The 19,389-nt window shown below is 35.9% G+C and overlaps 1 protein-coding gene across 8 annotated transcripts in view; it reads right to left on the reverse strand.

Annotated features, from left to right (window-relative positions):
• Nucleotides 1-19,389, reverse strand: part of SMARCC1 (SWI/SNF related, matrix associated, actin dependent regulator of chromatin subfamily c member 1) — a 195,822-nt gene that overhangs the window by 85,352 nt on the left and 91,081 nt on the right. For all 8 annotated transcript variants that reach the window (XR_010024852.1, XM_063113542.1, XM_063113541.1 and 5 more), the window contains 7 exons: nucleotides 15,480-15,517; nucleotides 13,584-13,705; nucleotides 8,905-8,976; nucleotides 6,819-6,932; nucleotides 6,085-6,238; nucleotides 5,233-5,346; nucleotides 3,666-3,725 (listed from right to left, as the gene is read on the reverse strand). Coding sequence is in view for 7 of the 8 variants with exons in the window: in XM_063113542.1 (XP_062969612.1) it covers nucleotides 3,666-3,725; nucleotides 5,233-5,346; nucleotides 6,085-6,238; nucleotides 6,819-6,932; nucleotides 8,905-8,976; nucleotides 13,584-13,705; nucleotides 15,480-15,517 (674 nt within the window). In the remaining variant the exon portion in view is untranslated. The remainder of the gene's footprint in view (nucleotides 1-3,665; nucleotides 3,726-5,232; nucleotides 5,347-6,084; nucleotides 6,239-6,818; nucleotides 6,933-8,904; nucleotides 8,977-13,583; nucleotides 13,706-15,479; nucleotides 15,518-19,389) is intronic.

The following is a 19,389-nucleotide window of genomic DNA, read 5'->3' on the forward strand; positions in this document are numbered from 1 at the left end:
GAATGTCGATAGTGCTGCAATTGAAAAACCTTGTTCTAGAGTCTAATTTGTGAGATGAGCACTCTATAATAATAGTTCTCTCCATGTTTACTTGCCTCAGTGAATTTTTAAACCTGGGCTCCAACTGCTGCTCCAGGCTTTCATTCTTGCTGGAGTAGTAGAGGACTCCTCAAAACCCAAGCCAGCGAATTGTCTTACTCATTAAATCTCTTGAAAATGAGGCTAATTCTGAGTTTCCTCTGGATATTCAGCGACCTCAGGTAGTTCTAGAAGGAATTACTTAGAAAAAAGACCCATATTATAAGAATAAAGAAAAATCTCAATAGGGTCCTTGGTGCCAGAAATATATCTACTGGGGACATCTCAAGTTTCTGATTTTGGGTAGGGATTTTCTTGGCTTACTCTATCATAAACTTTTCCAACAAATATGTTATTTAAAATTTTTTTTCTTTATTCATTTTCCTCCAGCCAGGGAAAATAAGAAAGTTCAGGAAGTTTTTTCCAGAATAAAGCTGGAGTAGGGAAACCCCTTGAGATGCAAAATCTAAGCAAGAGCCAACATCCAGAAAAGCATAAGGCTGAGAAATAGTGAATGTCTGAGCTTGGGCACTGTTATATAAGTGAGGACAACTGGAGAGAGGATTTTAAAACAGAACACGATGACAGACTGGCCAGGAAAAAGGGTGCAAGGGAAGGGGTGTGACATACAGAAAAAAGTTTCAGTACTTATCTTATAATACTGCAAAACACCTTTATTCCTCCTGCCATAACTCAGGTTCAGGTCTTCATCATTATTTACCTGCATTCTCAGAATTGCCTGTCTCTCTATCCTTAAATTCATTCTTTGTGCTGCTAGAATAAAGTACGTTTCACAGAAAACTCTGTCTCTCTCCTGCTTAAAACTATGTCATTGCTCATCATTATCTATGGAATTAAGGCCAGACATGATCAGGACTACTTCTTTCACCCGACTCCCTGCTTTTTTTGTTCCAAGAATACCCAGAGCCCACAACTCTATTCTAAGCATTGTGCCTATGTACAGTTTAGAACCAACACAGCCATACCATTCCCAGGAAGCTATCCATTATATCTTATCCTGTGACTACTTGCATAGCAACTCCTCTGTACAGGTTTCTTGTTACATGTTTTTTGCATACCTCCAATCATGAAAGTGGGAACACTACATTCAAGTTGTCTTTTACATGTATCTGTCAACCATCGGACTAGAAACTCCTTAAAGGTAGGGACTGTGTCCTAGGCATCTCAATCTGCAGTGTCTGTCATGGTGCCTGAAACAATACCTAATAAAATTTACAGATCTTAACCACAGAAAACTGGACTAAAATCAGGAAAGAAATTTGACTCTTCTATGGCTCTCAAATGAAAAAAGTACCCTATAAAAAATGCTTTTCCTAACAACCAGTTTTTAAATGGAAGACCCACTCATCTACAGTGCAGTTCAAAATTTCGCAGGACAAAATATTCCCTAACATGTGAATTGTATGCATACTATGAGAAAATCTTTGATGCTGCTTACTGAACATCTCCTAATGCTACTGTTTTCATAATTTAGCTAACATAAAAAATGTGAGAAACTCTTCCAGCAATATACAAACATTAATAACTCTTTTGGATTTTATTTGCAGATATAGGATTTTATGTCTATTAATTATCTAAGGGAAATAAATACATGGAATAAGAAAGCAGAGCATACATGATAAAGACTAAAGTTATGAAGGGATAATAAGCTCATAGATTCAAGTCTTGTCAATTTCAAATCCAAGGACAATTATAAATAACCAGAAGAATACTGTAACCATTTGTGGACCTAAAAGAAACTGTGAAAGGCTCTTACTTAAAAAAAAAAACAAAAAAAACCCCAAAACCACAATTCCCTCAATCACTATGGAATAGAGTGGTACCACTACTTCCTTCATTCTGGTACCCTGATGTTACCAATGAAATTTCAATCTGCTATAAGGTTTGAGTTAGGCTTTTATGGTTTCTGATGATACATTTTCAGGTGAAACACCTGAAATTCCCCACCATTTTTTATAATTGAAATCTTATCCAAACAAGTCATCATCATCTTGATCTTACATAATAATTTAATAAAAGAAAATGTGATAAAAGACCTAACAAATAAGACTTTTTAATAATAAAAGTGAGTGGTCTAAGAGTAATCAAAAATATGTGAAATGCTGCTTGTGTGATATATTTATCTAATAAAATGATATGATGCTTAATTGGAAATAATAAACTCCAATGAGTCTATCAGATTTATCAATTCATTAGGGACAAATTGTTATTATAAATCCTAAAATTTTTCATCTGAATTTATATTCTTAAGTGATTGATTGTCTCTAAATAAACTATATAAATGGAAGATGTTAGTGGTAAACACTGTTGTTGGAAGACTTTTATTTCTCCTTGGGTAAGTGCAGACAATACCTGTTGACTCAATTACACGTTTAAAAGAAAAATCAACCACTGCAGATTCCACCTGCAAGACAGAAAATGCACTGTGGTTTTCTTGGATAAGTTCAGGGTAAACAACAGCTCAGCCATTTGTACATCACTCTACATTTACTATCCACTAATTTTAAATGTAGAAGAGAATAAAATTATAAGCATCAATGTGCAGCAAGAAAAAGAACTACTGTTGTTCTAGTTGTTGTTCAAAAACTAAATTTCCCCTCAGAGCCCAAAGATACCAAAACAGCAATACAAAAGCATGTTATATTCCCCCAAAAGTATTGAGAACACTATTCTTTTTAATAACATCCCTGGCAGATATGGCTAGACAAAACAATACTAAAATAAATAAAAAGTGCGTCAGAAAAAAAGCTCTCAGCATATCACTAATACTAAATGGGCAGATAAGAATAAATGAAAATAGCTGCAAAAACCCCACGAGAAACTTTTTTGAATTTTGATCACAAGAGAGAAAGAGAAAGACAGGGAGAGGGAAGAGAGAACAAGGAAAAGTAGAAGAGGAATATAAAAAAAGAGAAGAAAATAGTTTAATGCACCACTAAAACTTATAAAGGAAACACAACTGTTGGAAAAACTTGAAGAAGCAAATCAAAGCAATACAGAAACCAAGATGGCATCGGGCCCACTGTATCTCCAAGTATGGTCCTTGATATGCCCATGGGGTACCAGACTCTTCCAAGAGGACTGTGAGGTCAAACAATTTTCATAATACTAAGACACCATTGCCCTTTTCATTATATTGACATTTGCACTGAAGGTACAAAAACAGAGGTGGCATCTTAGGACAAATCAAGGCAGTGACACCAAACTGTCTTAGTAGTCACTTTATTCATCATTGCTACACACACAAAACAAAATAAGCCAGCTTCATGTAAACATTTCCTTGATAATACTGTAAAAATTATTAATTTTATTGAATCTAAATGCACAAGTACATGTGTTTTTAATACTCTGCACTATAAAATGGGAGGTACACAAAAGGACTGAATATCAACTATCAAAGCACGACGGCTGTTGAAAGGAAAAAGCACTTGTACAATCACCTGAGTTTTAAGCTTAACTGGACACTACTTTTATCAAACACCACAGGTATATTTAGATTGCTAGTCACAGAATCTTAGCACACATCTCATATACGGATAAAGGGGCTCCACCATTAATCTGCTTACCTCCAGAAGTAGAAGGGTCTCCTGTTCGGTCCATTCTCTTCCAGCGCTAGCACCTTTACTCTAAAGAAAGAAAATCAGTGAGTATTTGCTCATTCTTAAAGGCTGATTATGGAGCTCAGCAGGGACTGCTTTTTAAGCTCAGGGGACTGCTTTATGCAAACTACCAAGGTATATCCCTGAATGACAGGAATAAAACTTTTCAGAAACCTAAACTTCCAACAGAAAGTCTGGCTTATTTCAAAGATGCCTTGCTGTCAATCAAGGACTCATGAACTATTTGGATGATATTTCTATTATTTTGATACTTAAAAATACCTTCTGTAAGCTACAAAGGCACAGTATTTTTATACCATGAATCAGCTGTAATAGTACAAACACAACACAAATATTTGGTATAACTTGAAGAGCCTAGTAGTTTTTCCAAGATACAAGAACAAGTTGTTCTACATAAATAAAACACTAACAGCTTCTCTATTCCGATTGTAACAAGTCCATATTATCTCATTTTACTATCGGTTAAAATAATCTCCAAGTGATTCCCTGAATTCCAGATCACCTTTTCCATGTGGTCTTCAGAGCTTACAATTCATGTGAGCATAGAGGCATGAAAATAAAACTTAGTTTGTACTGTGTAAAAATTACAATTTATCAATTGATTCATACTTCTTGATCTGTAGACCCTGCTCCACACAGAGATCTACAGAAGACTGAATTTTTACCACTTAAAAATTTTTATCACATTTGTCCTCCGGCTTCTAACATTTTTGTTGAAAAGTCAGCCATCAGATTTATTATTGTCTCTTTGAATACAACATATTCTTCTCTATTCCAACCCCCACCCTTCTGGGCTGCTTTTAAGATATCAGTTTTTAAGAGATTAAGCATAATGTGCCCAGCTGTATTTTTTTCTATATCTAAATTTGGATCTGTTCAATCTGTCTTGTTGAGTTGGTATCTTTTTATTAGTTTTAGATAATTTTTAGTCATTATATATGCCAATATCACTTCTGTTCCATTCTTTCTGTCCTTATGGGTCTCTAATGATAAGTATTAATTCTTTGACTATATTTCATGTGTCTCTTGCACTCTGTTCTCTTTGTCCTGTCCCCCTCCCCACCTCCATCCAATTTCTTTTTCTCTTGGCGCTTCAGTTTCAGTATATCTATTAACTTGTCTTTGAGTTTATTAACCTGTCTTATGCTGTGTCCAATCTGCTGTCAAACCTATCCAATGAGTTAATTTCAGACATACTTTTCAATTCTAGAATATTCATGATTTTTTAATACATTCCTATTCTATATTCAAATTCCCATTTACCCCTCTATTTTATTTAGTATGTTAAACACAGTTATTTTTAAATACCTATCTGCTAACCACACCAAAAAGAAAAAGGTAAGATAAGTGATTGTTGTTTTATAAAATGCCACTGGATTTGAGTTGAAAGTTCACTTCCTTCCACTACAGAAAGTAAATTAAGTTTCTTATGGAAAATGATGCATCTCAGAAAAAGGACAAAGAAGATAATGCTGAATTGCAGTCCATTTGTGTTCTTAAAAAAAATCATTACCTTTGCTAATGTTTTCTTCGAGTAAATGTCAGTACGAAGACCAAAGTTCTGCAAGTCAATTGGTTTTTCCTTGTTCTTCTCAGGAAAATTTAACATCTGCTGAGCAGCAGGCACCTATGAGTCAGATCAATGATAAATGGCTGTATTAAACTCTTCAAGGCCAAGGGGATTGGAGGTTTTAAAAAATTGTTTTATAATAGCCTGTTTCATGCCTGGTGGGGTTTTCTACAAAAAAACCATGAATATCTCCACTTCCACACTATACTTCTAACAAAATTTACAACAAATTATCTAAAATACGATCTTCTATTTCACATGGGAAGGAAATTTATAGCTTAGGTTCCTGTTATTCCAACTTAATGCTATACACAAGTTCTTTCCATGAATTTTTTGAAGTACCCTGGCATAATTTGTTTGACATAATAATCTTTTTAAAAACGTGTATATAAATGTCCACTTGCCAAATCTTAGGTCAAATTATGAAGATTTTTTGATTGACATTTTTAGGACATTGATTGAAAGAAGGGGAAGAAATTCTTGTGTTATGTGCTTATTAGTATCTCTGATAGCAAAAGAATAGAAAGTATGAAACTAAATCTATAATTTGATAGGGTAACGTATAGAGTCTTGGGAATGGTAAGACAGCATTACCTTAATAAACACTATATATTCTTATGGACTCAAACATTTATAATAGACAACATACACACACATAAACTCAAAAACTGTCAGCAAAGAAATAGCACTACTAATAGCACTATTACCTTACAATAATAATTACTCCTGAATAGAAATGCTGTAAGTGGTTGTGTGTTGCCATGCAGGCCTGAAGAAAAGTCAGCATTAATTTACCTGAGGTGATCGAAGATGCAGAGGCACAAGCCCAGAGGGGGTATCAGCTAATACATTGAAATGAGGAGTAGGAGGAGGTCCCATTGCCATGGGTCGACTTTCCGGATCAACTTGGTAATTAACAAGACCCCACTGCTCTAAAAAGGCATGAACCCTAGAGAATAAAGCTCTGAAAGTTAAAATCTATAGCATCAACCCCATCTCCTCTACAACCATCATCACGTCATTCAAAAACACAAACAGAAAAAACAAGTAAAGATGTTCTCAGCAGACTGTGAACCACCAAAAAGTACATGACAACTTTGGTTTGTTTTATGAGGGACATTTCTACAAACCCAAAATAACGTTAGCACTCCAAAAACCTAGTACAAAGCCTAAAAGTTCCAACCACAAAAATGAGAGAACAAATGCTCAGTTAGGTCCATAGTGAAAGAACTTACACATAGACAAAATACACAGATGGAAATCCACATTTTGGTTTTTTTTCTTTAGACGGACCTAGAGCACAGAGCTTATCCACTCCCCACATCAATCCACTCTCCATCCATGGTCATTTTATGATGTGACTATAAAAGATATAAATTGTAAAACCTAGAAAACTGAATATTAAGAATATTCAACCCCTAAATAATACACACAAAATTTAGAAAATCTATTAATCAAGAAAACATGTACATTAATCAAATCAGTAACCATCTACAGTGAAATGTCTGAGAAAAAGCCAAACATTTTACCTCATCACAGCACACACATCTCCAGTCAAGTTCCTCCGACAAGCAGTGCTGGTTAAATATTCTTGGGGGTTTAGGCGATACGTGTCAATCATAAAATTTCGATATGCCAAGTATCTAAAAAGCAGTGGCAAAATTCATAAGGTGGACATGCATCCTTTCAGAAAAAATAACTCAGAGAAAGAAATCTTCAGATTCCTCACAACCAAATACAACAAAAAATTAAGACAACATTCCAACAAACAACAGTGATACTGTATTGAGTATCTACAGGTATGAGTGAATTCAGAAATAAAACAACGGTCTACTAATATATAACAAGTAAAACAGAGTGATCTGGTGACATTAATGTGAAGTAACATAAATACAAACTTGGTCATGGAGATGGATGAATAAATTCTTGGTTGCCTGCAGAATTTGCAACGGACACATGGTTACTTAGCTATCTCCCTCACTACCATGTATTCTTACGTTTACTGTGCGTCAGGCACTGCTCTAAGCACTGTCCATGCAGTAACTCAATTAATCCTCACAAACTCTCTATAAGGTAGGGTCTGTTATTATCCCATTTACAGACAGGGAAACCGAAGCACAAAGTGGTTAAATAAGTTGTCCTAGACCACAGGGCTGGTAAGTGGTACAGGCGGAATTAAACACAGGCAGTGTGGTAGCTCTGGAATCTATGTTCTTAACCTCTGCTGCACCTAATTTCTATTGCCTTCCTAGATCCATATGTAGATGTGGCTCTGACAACGGCTATGTACCTTCTCATGGCAGATCTTTCAGGAGATCCTAGCTAGGCAACAAGTAAAACCCATGAGGCCAAATTCAGAGAGAGGTAAGATAAGAACATACAAAAAAGGAGAGAAAAACTGAGACTGTGTCACAGCAGATTCCACAATATACCCAAGCATTTCCCCCATAAAATACTCAAGGAGCTTGGAACCTAGCAACAGTTCCTAGAATACAATTAAAACAAAAGTCTGGCAGACTGAGGTCAGCTGCAAATAGAGTACACTGCTCAAAAAGGCTCCTAATAAGCACAGTTGGATAAACAAAGACTACAAGGTAAATTTACAAAGTCAAATGAGCTAATCTGTGCTCTTAAACAGAAGATTACCAAAAAACTTTAAGTATTTACAAATGCTGGCAATAGGCAAATTAGCAGGAAGAATATACTATGTCTGAAAAAATAAGTGGAAAGACTTCTTACCAAATCTGTGATTCTGGCATTCAGTGACTACTTACAGTTTTGTTACAGGAAGGCTGATATTTTCATTGACATTTAACTTAGAATCTCAAATTACCATGGTCAAACTACCACCAGAAAATATTTATCATTCAACTATCTATGTTATACCATGGGTTTTATGTGGAAAATACAAAAGTCCATCCTTCTCTAACAGTTTAAAAATGATATATCTATCTGTGCAGTCACATGTATATACTAGATAACAGATTAATACCATGAAGGCAACACGGAAGGGTATTTATATAATGATAGGTATAGACTTATTTTAAGGACAAGGGTTTCCAAAAGTGTAAACTAATGGGTCACCAGGGAAAGACAAAAATAATTCCTGGCAAACATCTTCCTTCCAATAAAAGAGTTTCTACTTCCAGTACAAGCACAATAACAGTTTATGTAATTAAACTCAATTCACATACAACTATATTATCATATCTAGCATTCTTTTAGTCAATTGTCATTCATCAGGGAGATAAGATAAATTTTCTATTTTCTCCTGGACTATAATTCATGAATACATATAATCCGTAACACACATGCACAGACAAGGTGGGAGCAGTTAGGAGAAACCTAAACTCATTTTAGTGAATACCGTTATTGAATTCAATATTTAACTACAAAAAACAATGTGCAGATAGTTCAAGGTTTATGAAGAAAAAAGGTTTATGCAATTTCCTATGAAGAAAGGAGTACCGTACAAATGAGATGTGAACACTGTTCTGAATGGAACAAGATATTTGCAAACGTCCAAGAACCAACAGTAATAAACTCAAAAGTGTGCTTTAAGAATCTCTGCCACACACATGCAAATAAACAAGTTTTTAAAAACACTGGCCTCACATTTCTGGAGTCTTGGATTTATTTTTTCCATTGAAAAACTCAGGAAGAGCACGCCGTTCGATCACATGAATACTGAAAGAAATAAAAAAAGAGGTGTGGGAGTCTTCTTTGAAAAATAATAAAATCTTAAAATTTGAGCTAAGCTTATTCAATTTTCAATGTACAACTGATAAATCCAAAAACTTAGCGCTGCATGCCTAAATTGGCTTGCCACAAGTTCCTATGTATTAACAGCATACAATAAAGATGGCTTTCCCTTTCTCACCCTCAATACTTATGGAAGTTTTTCTATCCCCATGACCAAACTCAAAAATGTCTATCAACACTTTGAAAGCTACACATTTTATTATTTTCTTGTTATAACACTTCATGACTAGATAACAGCCCAAGTGACAGAACGAGTTCTTTGGGAACTGGCTGACAAAAATCAAAGTAGTTGGCATGGCAACAAACTGATGAAACAAATGGCCAGCCAAAAGACAATGGAATTTATAATTATCAGCTTCTCGGGCTCTTAACATCGGTGTGCCTGTGTCACTTCCTCAGAAACACTATGGTGAATTATTATTTTTTTTATTTCAGTGATCAACTGATTTCAATAAGATCACATAACTAATTTATAACATGTAAAAACACTGAAAATTGTATAAAATTTTATAAAATGCTATCTATAAAACTGTAGAAACTATATAAAATGATCAAGCCTAACATATTATACAAGTGAACAGACTGTAGATCTAGTGCAAAGTTTTTAACACTAATACTAATCAATGTTTTCCTAATGACATTTTAGTTTCTCAGTGGCTTTCCAAACATGCAACAAGTACCGGTTACGTGGGAAAGAGCAAATCAATGGCCTCTGAATATAACTAAAACTAATCACTCTTTCACTACCTGGTAACATTTAAATTGAACTGGATCTGTACTGTCAAATACTACAAATACAATAAATTATCTGCAAAATTTCAGAAACACAATTTCTAAAATGAATCATAGTTACATAGATATGCGTATAATGACTTCCCAAGTTTTATTACTCATATATTAAAAAAAGAGCTGTAAGCAATTAACTTCATAGTTGTAACATAACTCCCATTGTTTTCATTGTTACAGGTTAGGAAAAGCCCATCAAAAACAATTTGTTTTCACCAAGAACAAACACACAAGAATATCTAATCCCAAGCACTTTCTTTTTCAAAAGCTATGTTTGAAGCACTTTCTTTTTCAAAAGCTATCTGAGAATGAATCAGATACAGGAAGTACAAACAGTGGAAACAGCAGAATAAACAAAATTAGAAAACCTGAGTTCTTCCAATTACCAACTGAAAGTGTGGAACACTTCAACTGAAGTGGAAGTTACCCCATCTATAAAACAGAGATGTAATTAATACTTCCACTGTGCACTTAACAGCAAGCACTGTGACACGCAGAGGTGATCATGCAAATTGAAAATGTGTCTGTAACCTATAAAACCCTACAGTTATACACTGTTATGAATTTTCCCTTTTTTAATTTTAGAGGAAAAGAATGCTAGTTTCTCACGTGTCCTCTTAAGCCATTCTGTTAGTGCTTTATTAAAGTTTGTCAATTTTAATACAATAAAATCTCACTATTTTGGAATAAAAATATTAGCAAAAATACCTAAAGGCAGAATGATTTTAAAAAACAATTCACAAGATGGCAGAATAGGTGGTCTCCAGTGTCACTCTCTCCCACAAATCAACCAATTTACAACTATAAAAAGGCAACAACAGCCAAGCTGGGGCCACTAGAGCTCAAGGGAAGAGGAGGAGAGACCTACGGAGTTCACGTAAGTGGGAGAAGCCACGATGAGAGAAAGAAAAAACTGTTCGGAGCATTTCAGGCTGCAGCATTTCAGGCTGGAGCTGCTGAGTGCACAGAGCAGTAGCTGACAAAAGCCACAGCTGTGTCCTTCAGATGGAGTTGCTTGGAGGTGGCAGTGGAGAAGGGGGCCTTGGTGGCCCCCAGGACAGCAAGACCACTAACAGCGTTCCTGTGGAACCACACAGGAGCAAGGAGCCACAACGACTGAAACGAAGGAGCCATCCAGAGGCCAGTGAGCCATCACAAGGGACCGTCCCACAACCCAGCCCATGGGAAGTGTTTAGAGCATGGGATGGTGGGGGAGACAGGCCAATGGGGGAAATGCTGGGACACAGCAAGGACAGTCAATCTGTGCCCCCCACTCAGCACAGGACCACTCAGAGGTGACTGGTCAGGAATAAAGAATTGCATGGGGAGCAGTTTGATGAAAAGACTCAGGCCCAGACCAGAGTTTCTACACAACCCAGGTGCAATGGGTCTCTGGAGAGCCAAAGTACCTATAAGGTCAACCATTAAACCCCGAGCTGCACAAAAAGTCTTCCCTCAGGAAACAGCAGCAAGACAGCGATTTAGCTAAATCACATGGCACAAGTACGGGTTGGGTTCCCACAGGAAGTTCCTCCATTTTAGAAGTGAGCAAAGGACAAAAAATTAGTTCTGGCCCAGGTACATCACCAGTGCCTGAGGGCCTGCCAGGGGACTAGAGTCGAGGACCGGACCCCCTGTCCACAACCAGGGACACCACCAGAGCCTCAGGACCCAACCAGGGTCCCAAGGCATGGAACCGGACACTGGACCCTCCCACCCTCCTACAACCAGGCACACCACCGGCACTTTGGGGCCCAACCAGGCATGGAGCTGGGGACAGATATACTCATTCAAAACACCCTCCCACAACCAGGCACACAGCCAGTGCCAAGGAGCATGCCAAAAACGTCACCTCCATATGGGTGGCCCACCATAGCCACCACCGTAACATGGCTGTCACAAAAGTGGCTAGATGCCACAACCACCACTCAGACGGTCTGCCAGCCACTGGAGTGCATTGACACAAGGAGAGTCACCAGCAGAGACCAAAGAAAAGAAGAGGATCTCTCTCTCCACAAAGCCCATTCCAGAGTGACAGAAGCAGCATCTGCTCTATGATAATATTGGGTGACCTGAACACACCTCTCAGCATTGGACAGATCATCTAGGCAACAAATCAACAGAGTAACCACTACTCTTTCACAGGGACAGAAAAAATCTAGGGCTATTAGATGGAGGGGGGAGGACGGTGGGGGAATGGGGAGAGATTGGACAAGGGGCATAAACATAATTTGTAATGATATACATACTAGTAATATTGATTTGATCAACATATGTCAACACTGAACCCCCCAAAATATATAATCAATTATGATTCAATAAGAATTTTAAGAAATAAATAAACTTTTCTTCCATTAAAAAAAAATCACTATTTACTATTTAGCATACATCATACATCACTTAATATTTATTTAATAAAAGGAAAACTTGGGTCAGTCAACAAAAGATTAGAAATACACAAACATAACTTTAAAAGAAGCAAAAACAAAAATCTGAATGAGTTTTATAATTCTAAATGTTAAACGTATAACTGCAAATAATAACAAGACTGAGACCCTTCTGAATTTTTAAGAATAATTGAACACAATAATATAAGAAGGTTAACTTTCAAAGAAGAGCTATATACTAATTCTGTTCCAGCTTCTACTCATTCAAAACACTCAGGAATAGCATTCAGTTGGTTTTAAAGGCAAGCCAAAAAAAGGCTCAAGTGGATCATCCACTGTATTCTTTTAAATTGTCTTCTAAAGACTTTTAGATATATATTTAAAATAACATCAATCTTGGGCCGACCCCATGGCTCACTTAGGAGAGTGTGGCGCTGGGAGAGCTGGGAGTGCAGCGGCGCTCCCGCCGCGCAGGTTCGGATCCTACATAGGGATGGCCGGTGCGCTCCCTGGCTGAGTGCAGTGCGGGCAACACCAAGCCAAGGGTTGTAATCCCCTTACCCGTCACAAAAAAGGACAAAAAAAAAAAAAAAAAAAAAAAAAAATCACATCTATCTTTAAAGAATCATAACGTAACAATAGCAGACAAATAAGCCAAAAAGAACCCCAAGATTTTGAGTAATGGCAGCATCACTGGAGTAAGTACACAACCTTCCCATGAAGTTACCTTAAAGAAGCTAATATCTAATTGGAGGGTTAAGTTCTAGTATTTATATTTAAAAATAAAAAACAAAAATCGGCTTGATGTGAAATACTCACACCTCATAAGTAACCAATAAATAAAATATCTCAAAGTTATTTCCAACCATGTCCAAGGATGCCAAAGTGGTTTCTATAAATGACTGGGAGGATGCTAAGAGGGTCTGTTTTCTTGAACTTTTTTAATACATTTGAAAAGCCTCCTAATGTTAAAATATTTTCTATTAAAGTAAAGCTATTATTGGGTAGTGAGAATAAATTTTTTCTTTATATCCTTAGCATTTTTAAATAATATAACGAACATTAATATTTTATAATTATTAAATGCTCAAGCATTTGCCTGTCTGAATTAAAGCTAATTCAAAATAAATTAAGTTCAAGTTTACACAATTTTAAAACCCTAAATTATAACAATCTAGTTTCCATCCCTAAATTGTTTTAAAAAACACATCCCAAAGAAAAAAATCATTTTCCATCTCCCTTTATACAGTGGGATAGTAATTACTGACATGGGATTTGGGCAGAACCACACAACCTGACTTCACAGAAAGTTTTCCCACTCCTCAGTACCATGCTCACAGATAGAAGTGGCCCGCTTACCAGTTATAATCAAACCATGATGCATAGCTGGGGATAATAATGTGATTGGTCTGCTCTGTCACATTATCTTCACCAGGGTCAACTGACCGACTCTGATCACCTTTACTAGGATCTTCATCTTCCTATGAAAAAGAAGCCAAAGTTAAGAGAAAAAGAGAACTACAGAAATATACATAAGAGCTCTCTCACTTCTGATACTATGTCAAATAAAATTGAGCTATTCAATTCCAAGAACTAGGAAAACAATGTTCAGGTAAATATAACCTATCACAGTTTTTAAGGTACATGACAAAACTACTGAAGAATTTAGACCAGTGTTTAACTTTAAATATTTTTATCAAGACTACTACAGGAAATGAGTTTTCTGACATTCAGATGTTTTCCAGTTTTGTACAGTTAAATCTATCAACCTTTCATCCACGGAGTTTTTACTCTTTTTAATCTTATGAAATTCTTTCCTAATAAAAAACCAGCCAAATTTTTAATTGGTATTCTTTTATAATGATTCTACAGTTTAATTTCTGCCTTTAACTTACTTCAACTTAAATTTCCTATGCTATATTATTTGAGGTGAGGATCTAGTGTTACTACCTATAAACTTAAGATTAAGGAAAAAAGAAAAAATTTAAAGCACCAAGGACTCCATATGTTACTTAAATGATGTTGAATACAAATGTGGTATTACTGAAGACAAAGGTAACAAATTTTATTTCCCAAATCAGGGATTTTTGTTTTTGTTTGATTTGTATAATGCATTTTTGAGGTGTTGATTTAACAAATCAATCAGGACACAAAGAATTCCCTTTACTCAGAAAAAACAGGAAAAGGCTGAAATTGCAATTAATCAAGGCCAATAGTGTATGTTTTAATGATCTCAATCAGGAAACAAGCAAGATGACATTGTGGTATAGGGTATTAGAGAAACTACCTCTAATCTTTTTAAGTTTCAGTTACATAACTGACTTGTACATTGCTTCAAAACTCCTCCTGCCTTTGGCATTAAAAAAAAAAAAAAAAAAAAACCTTATAGGTTAAGTTCTTGGACTTTCTATTTTGAACTCTATTTACTCTAAATAATGACATCTTTTTACAAATGTAATGTTCATTGAGTAGCTCTTTGACTAAAGAAGTTTGATTCTAAAGAAAAAATCATAGGAGCAATACAGTTGAAGAACCACATGCATAAGAGTTTGTTGAAATATTTTCACTAGAAATCCTGTCATGAATATGTTCATTCCTGGGATGTATATTAAAAATTATAAATGTCAAGTTGGGACATTTCTTTGACTCCATGAAAAAAAAAAAACTTCGGCAAATTAAACAAGTTATTTTAAGAAGACTAGAGGTTAATTACACTTATTAACACAGTCAAGCATGACAGCCTGAAAGAAACAACGGGCAATTTATTTTAAAAACGTAAAATCCTGCCTTAAATCTAACACTTTCCAACAGGATGATTGATGTGTCTCTACAGCAGAACTGATGAAACAGGAAGGCTCAAGAAAAATCAAGGGCTACATTATCTGTGGATTATGGCTGCACAGTAAGAATGGGAGTGAGAAAATCAAGGTAAGGCATGGTCCCTGCTTATCTGCACTGTTGGTTAACACCAGGAACACTATGGTCAGCTCTGATTATTACTTTGCAACCAGCGGCGTATGGAATCAGAAATTATAGCACATGAGGGACACTACCTGGGAAGAAAATTTCCTCTCAATAAAACTGTGGGGCCAAGGAAGACAACTATTTTGGAGAAATAATAAAACAAAAATTCAAAAGTCAGAAGGGACTTAACATATAAGATTTCTAAGGATACTTCCAATTCGGTGTTTCTACTACTCAAAACACAGAATCTTTAGAGAAATTCTCTCACACCAGGCCTAACTAAATCATTACCTTTCCTCCTGTTGTGACTGTTTCTTCATCCTGCTCATCTGCAAAATCAAACCACATAATTTATTCTAAAAAACAGGTAAATACTGTTTGGATTATCTGGAAACTTTATGGTCTAAGAACTGATACTGGACAGAGAAAAGGATTGAAATAGAGCATTATTAAACCAAAATCACCCTAAGTCAGTAAATTAGAATTTTGCACATAAACACGAAGGTGAGTAGAAATTCAAAACGCAGATAATTAAAAATTTCCAACAGGGAATTTATAATTAATTACTGCTTGAGCTAATATCACAGTTATGGTCTTGTTTAAAAACAGGTAAGGGACTTGATTAGGGCTCTTATCTCCTGAGGTTTGGTGAAACAAGGTGATGACATTTAAAAAATTTTCATTCCAGAGGGAATAAAAAGGGGCTGGCCGGTTAACTCATTTGGTTAGAGCACAGCCTTGTAAGACTGAGGTCAAGGGTTCATGTCAGCCAGCCACAAAAAAAAAAGTTTTCAAAACAACAAAAAAGTATTTAGAGGGAATAAAAAATAAGAAGTAAAAAGAGAGGTGATAATCCCTACAGACAAAGTCCTAGTAAAAGTATTAATACATTCTGAGGATAGGGGACTCCATGACCTAAATGCTGGCCTCGCAAAAGAACAAAAGAAAATCCACATAAAATTTAAAGGAAACAGATGATTTCCACAGTGAAAAGCAAAAGCGCCAGTTTAGAAAGGGTAAGAAGTTATAGCACAAATAACTGTATCATTAAGTGCCTGTAACATTTAATTCTTTTGTAACTATTATGACCTTTGGCATTGACTACAGCATTATAAAGTTCAAAAAGAACATGGAGAAGTCATTCTTTCATTCACGTATTTATTCAATAAATATTCCCAAGAATTTGCTGTTTTTAAAAAGCAGAAATAAGGTGGTTAAACCAGGGGTTAGGAATCTACAGCCCTCTGGCCAAATGTAATCCACTGCCTATATTTTTATGGAATCTGAGAATTTGGCTCTTGGAATATTCCCAGTCAGTAGTGAACTGATAAGAAGGGTGGTTTAGGTTAGAGCACGGTGTTATGACACCAAGGTCAAGGGGTTTGGATCCCTGCACTGGGCAGCTGCCAAAAACAAAAAAAAAGGTATGGGGGGTATGGAGTTTGCTGTGCCTATACTGTTTATGCTAATACTATGGTTTATCATGAGTACTTGCTTTCCTTCTGGGAGCCTGGAATTTCGGTATGTTCTAGGCAGAGGGTACCTGTATGTCCAGCCCCCAATAAAAACCTAGGGTGTAAACCCTCTAACAGGCTTCCCTGGCCAGAAACAGTGTGTATGTGTTGCTGCATTTTCACTGCTAAGGGAGGAGTGCACTCTGTGACCCCACAAGTGAGGGGGAGAACGTAAGGAAGCCTGCATTCAGACTTCACTTGTGTCCTCTTTCTTTATGATCTGACTGTTTATTCTTACTATGTAGCTATAATAAGTTTTAGCCGTAAGTACACTACATGCTGAATCCAATGAATCCTTCTAGAAAATCTCCAAACATGGGGGTGGTCTTGGGGACCTCCAACATCCCTCTGAATGAAGAATGCTTTTTACATTTTTAAAGGGATAAAAAGAAAAACAAAAGATGATACATAAAAATTAACTTAAACTCAAATTTCAGTGTCCATAAATTAAAGTTTTATTGGAATACAGCATGAGCACTGCTTACATATTATCTTTTGAGCTCCAATGGCAAAGTTGATTAGTCGAGAAAGTGACCATATAGTCTAGAAGGCCTAAAATATTTACTTACTATCTGGCTCTTTCCAAAAAATGTTTGCCAATCCCTACTTTAGAGGATATAAAAAGATGAGTAGTATTTTAACAGGCAATAAGGGAATAACCAGCATTCAAATATTCAACAAAAGTTTATTCAGTGCCTACCATGTACCACCACCATCCAAATGTCAAAACCACAATGATGAACAGGAAAAGGTACCTGCCTTTATGGGGTTTACATTCCAGTTAGGAGTGGCATAGGATATAAACAAAATTAAAAAAACAAAAATATATCAGATATTGAAAAATACCACACAGAGAATAAAAATAAAATAATATGTTAGAGAGGGATTGGTTGGGTGGACCTTTCACAGCAAGTAAAGAGGGAAGCATCTCTGAAAACGTGATACTTAAGCTGAAATATGAGAGATGAGAAAGACAAGACAAGCATTCCATAGAAAGGAAACAGCCAGATCAGAGGGCCTCCAGTAGAGACAGACTTGGTGACTTCACAGAAATGAGAGAAGACCACTGTGAGCATGAATAAATGCTAAGAGAAATAAGCATACCACAACAGCAGAATATAATGACACAAAGCAATGACAGTAAAGGTAAGACAGAACAAGAATGAAATCTATCGGGGTTCTGCCACTTAATAGCTAAATACCTGGAAAGAGATGACTGAACCTCTCTAGATCACCATTTCCTCATCAATAAAATAGAGCTTAACACTGTTTAATAGTGAAGGGCAAACATATACAGAACAATACCTGGCAGGTACTCATGCAACACAAAGATAGGCACTGTAGCTTGGTGTGTAAATTAGCAACAAATACCTGCTAACAGGAACAGGGGATTCAGAGTGTGGAAAAATACCAGCTCTGCATGAGAATTACTTTTTTCTAGGAAGTGACTAACAGAACAAAATCTAGGTAAGGCTGTCAAAAACAAACATTTTGTCCACTGTACATTGGTAAAACACTGGACAATCAACTTTTTATTAGATGGTCTTAGTACAACTTAATGATCTCTCTCTAGTCATAATATACAATTTAATTTTAGTTTGACAAATTTTTGAACTTGACGTAGCCTCGGTACCTAATGGAAACAGACTACTGATAATACAAACCAGGAGGAACTCCACCCTTCTCATTGATCCCTACAAGATAAAAATTTTTAAATGTTCTTTTCCTCCTTTTGGATGTGGGAAAATATGCTCCTAATCTTTCAGAGACTACAAGAATGAAAGCAAGGCCTGGATCTATTCAGCTAGGCAGCATGTAAGGCAGAACATGGATCAGTTAAAACAATAAACAGCTCTGAGAAAAAGAATTTACAGTTGATAGATGTTTGGCATGGTTAAAGTATGGCTAATGAAGAAATGAAAGGCCAGAACAATAATTTCAAATTCAAAGACTCTAACACTCCAGCTGTGACCAGAAGCATCTTCATCCACAACACTCATAAAGTGCACCTCACAAACTGTTCACAAAGACAAGCTGTTCAGAAACACAAAAGGAAGATCTCTTAGACCTAGCACTAAAAATTTTCCTCCATTTGGTACCTCTTACCTTTTCCCTAAAATTGGGTACACTTTGAGTTCTTTGATAGTCTGTTGTTATGAGCATAGTCTTAAAGATTACCTCACTTTTAAAGGAACAAATTATCTACTCTCTTCTTAAAGCTACAGATTGATTCCTTTTCAGAATGTATACTTAAAAAATATAAACTAACATTCTGTTTAACAAATTGTCCCATGAAGAGTACCAAGTTTTACAATCTTTCGCTCTGTCACTTTACTGGGAATATAAAATAAAAGACTGCTTATAATTAGTTTCTGCTTTCTTTGCCTTTGATTTAGTAGCTAAATATCAGTTGTAATATAGGCAATATAAATTTATGAAGAATATAAATTATTAAGTTATTCGAGATCTATGTTCTATTAATAATTTAAAACAATTAAGATAAAAATGTGACAGCAACTTTTTCATTTATTTTGTTGACCTAATAACTCCTCCATATAACCTGTCATCAAGACAATTTTCTGCTTCTATTTTTGACATAAAAATAGAATCATCCGCTCATGTTCAATCACAAGCCATAAGCCAGGAAACATACGATGCTTTTAATAAAATAAAGTAGAAAAACTCTT

Source organism: Cynocephalus volans, chromosome 11 (assembly GCF_027409185.1).
Source record: "Cynocephalus volans isolate mCynVol1 chromosome 11, mCynVol1.pri, whole genome shotgun sequence".
Classification (NCBI taxonomy): Eukaryota; Metazoa; Chordata; class Mammalia; order Dermoptera; family Cynocephalidae; genus Cynocephalus; species Cynocephalus volans.